The sequence below is a fragment of the Alligator sinensis genome, unplaced genomic scaffold (genome assembly GCF_000455745.1).
Source record: "Alligator sinensis unplaced genomic scaffold, ASM45574v1 scaffold2034_1, whole genome shotgun sequence".
Lineage (NCBI taxonomy): Eukaryota > Metazoa > Chordata > Crocodylia > Alligatoridae > Alligator > Alligator sinensis.
This window is the reverse complement of record NW_005843368.1, coordinates 162,910-166,220: the sequence shown is the minus strand read 5'-3', so window position 1 is coordinate 166,220 and position 3,311 is coordinate 162,910. Positions and strand designations below refer to the sequence as shown.

Below are 3,311 nucleotides of genomic sequence, written 5' to 3'. Positions count from 1 at the left end.
CAGGTTTGACTGCTTCAAAAAATTTGGAAAGAGGTTTTTGTAGAATATGGTAACTAAATTTTTAGCTCTGGCACACTTCTCTCTTTTTCTCCTGTCCCCTTCTCTTCCCTCCTCCTTTTTCTTTCCTTTCCTCTTTATTGCTTGTTGTTTCTTACTTATGTATATACTATTTGATTGCCATTTCCTTTATTACTCTTATTGAAAGACTTCACACCTTACCATATATATTTCACACCTACATATTTCTAATTTTTGTGTTGCATTAAAAAAAAAAAAAAAACAATAGAAAAGGAACAACAGCAGAAACCAGAAAAGTATACAAAGCTTATAGTGAAACAAAGGATGCAAGAATCAAAGTGATCTTGTTGCAAAAAAAGTCATTCTGGAATTCATTAACAGGAGTGGCCAAAGTGGTGCATTAAGATACAGGAGATAATCATCGTACTCTGTTAGATAAAGTGCTGTGTCCAGTTTTGGACAACATAGTTTAAGAAATACACAGACAAAGTTGAGAGAGTCTAGAAGGCAGCAATAATATTAAAAGTTTGGGAAACAATGACCTAAGGGGAAAATTTCAAGGAGCTGTGGTTAACTTCTCTAGAAAAGAGAAGGACGGGGGTGGGGGGATTTACTAACAAATTTCCAGTAAGTAAATATTTGGTAGAAACATAAGTGTTCAGTTGTTCACTGTGTCCACTACCAATAGGTCAAAAAATACTAATTGACTAATTGTATTAAAGAAGCTGTAGCTTAGATGTCAGGACAAACCGTCTAAGAAGAGCAGAGGAATAATTTACCTAGGGAGCTCTTGGCACCCCTTTCGCTGGGGGTTTTAAAGAAAAAAAGTGAATACAAGTTTGTCAGGGACAATCCAGGTATATTGGTCCTGCCTCAGAGGAAAGGGATAGGCAAAATGGCTTTTTGACGCAACTTGGAACACATCATTTCTATTTTTTCTATCTAAAACACTCACGCTCATTCTCTTTCACATTGTCTCTCTCTTTTTTACACTTCACTGTATTGTTAAAAAGAAATAACAAAAAATATATAGTTCAGGAAAAAAATGCAATTTTTATTTCTCTGTATAAAACACTGCAGTGGAAATAGGTTTGACATTTCAAATGTCTTCATGATAATAGGAGTAGTTGATGAAATTTTCCTTTTTGACTAATAGTAATAACATTTAAAATTTTTGAAGTCCTTTTCTTTATCGAGGCACTACACATATCCACATTTTGAATGCTTATCTTGCTGGGATCCTATGACCCCAGCTGACTTCCTGCCCTTTGGGCAGGGGGCTGGACTCGGTGATCTTCCGAGGTCCCTTCCAGCCCTGATGTCTATGAAATTTCAACTCATTGCCACTGCCATTATTGTTTTGGCTGGCTTTACAGGGCTGTTGAGAAGGATTTGTCCACAGTTGGGACTCTGTTGTACTAGGCATTGAAAATACACAGAATAAAAGGCTCCAAAATGTTTCTCCTCTCAATGCCTAGAAAGGCTCATACCATCTAATTACTAAGTCAAGATGAGCAATTTGTCCCTTTTCTTTATAAAAAAAAAAGAATACCAATAGCTGGCTTACCGCAAAGGGGAGTCTCTTCGGACCAGGAATCCAGGAGGTCACCTCTTCATGGAGCATCACCAAGACTGGGGTCTGTACCAGGATACTATTCACTTCTCATCCTTTCAATCTATTTTTCTTCTACTAATAAAGAGGCAGCCAAGATTCCCCAGTTCTTTTGACCTGACCATTGTCCCTGGTGTGGAGTAAATGAGAGTAATTGTTGTTCCTGATTCAATACATATTCCTCCATGTGAAGGGGAAACATGCTGATGGGAATTTTTAATTACTCAGAAGGAAAACCAGAAATAAACCAATCACGTTAACAGAACCAAAAGCCTAACCTCAAAGCGGTAATAATGAAATGAGAAAGTGTTATACTTCTCCAGACATCACTTTATCATTTTCACTCAGATTCCATTACTCAGCAAGAGGGACAAATGCTTTATAAAATATGAAATAAAGTCTTAGGAATCCAAACGGTAATATTTAGGACCCTGATCCTGCATCCTTTATGTGACCAGTTCTCTTTTTGCTTTTCACAATCAGTGTACACCCACCTGAAACCAATGAAGGGGGAAAATAATAAAGTGGCTATAGATCTTCCCTGTCTAGCAAGTGCAACTAGGGAAACATGGTTTACATGTGAGAATGGCTTGGATTTTTACACAAACTGACAGCAGACTTGTCCCCAGAAATCAATGAAAAAAAACCAAAAACAACAAACTTTCCCTTCAGCTCCATGGAAGACCCCATCTCTCAGAACTCTAGGCCTCTTCCTTCAGGCATCAATACACATTTGAATGCATCAAGATGTAAAAAGAAATCTATAGGTTATTGGAAATTGCAGTACTTTGGAACTAGTTTTCACTCTGAGCTTTTCCAAAACATTTTTAAAAGATTATTTTTCCCTGTAGAAAAAAAGTTCAGACATAACTTTTGAATCCTAAGGGGCTTCAAGGCATCACCTCATTCAACGCCCTACTCAAGGCAGGATCAACCCTTTCTAAAAAAGTGCTTGCCCAACCTGCATTTAAAACAAACAAAACAAACAAAACAAACCTTTGAAAAATGGAAATTACATGGCCTCAAAGTTAGCAAGATGTCTTTAATATCCTCCCTAAATCTGTGGCTGCGGAGGTATCTATCACCATCCCCTTTATAACTATTCATCAGATATTTGAAAATCATTAAGTTCCCTCTCAGGGCGCATCCACACATGCAAGCATGTGTGCTTGCAGCAGCTCAAATAGAAGTGGTGCAAGTTTGAGCTGGGGCTTTTTGCTTCAGCGCATGTGCTCGGACATGCACTTTGGTGTGGAGCAAATTGTGCCACTTGGGGCAAAATAACCCTGCCTGGCTCCTCCTGAATCCTCAGCCTGGGGGAGCTACAGTCCGGGGCCAGCACCTGTGCTGTCCCCAGCAGTATAAAAAGCTGCTGTGTCCTGGCCCAGGCAGTATAAAAAGCCGTCTTGGCAAGTAGCTCAGAGCTATTCGCTCTCAGGAGCTTCTGGGGCCCAGCCAACTGGTAACTGGGGACACTGCCCCTTGTGCCAGCTGGACTGCTGAAGCAGCCCTGAGAGTACCCTGCACCCTCTACTCACTGCAACAGTCTGGGCTGCTGCCTGGATGTGACCTGCTGTGCACCTGCCAGACCCGGATGGGGACTGCACAGGCAGTAGAGGCATCTGCCCCTCTAGGCCAGCTGCCAGTGAACTGTGGTTGCAGGGTTGGCCCCTGGACGGGC

General features: G+C 40.7%; 1 protein-coding gene across 1 annotated transcript in view; it reads right to left on the bottom strand.

The window, feature by feature from the left end:
• The window catches only part of LOC106723227 (olfactory receptor 11A1-like), a 3,692-nt gene extending 1,938 nt beyond the window's left edge, over window positions 1-1,754 (bottom strand). The window contains exon 1 of the mRNA XM_014527223.2: window positions 1,586-1,754. Within this exon, the coding sequence (XP_014382709.2) occupies window positions 1,586-1,642 (57 nt within the window). The 5' untranslated portion in view covers window positions 1,643-1,754. The remainder of the gene's footprint in view (window positions 1-1,585) is intronic.
• Between the last annotated feature and the right edge of the window lie 1,557 nt (window positions 1,755-3,311).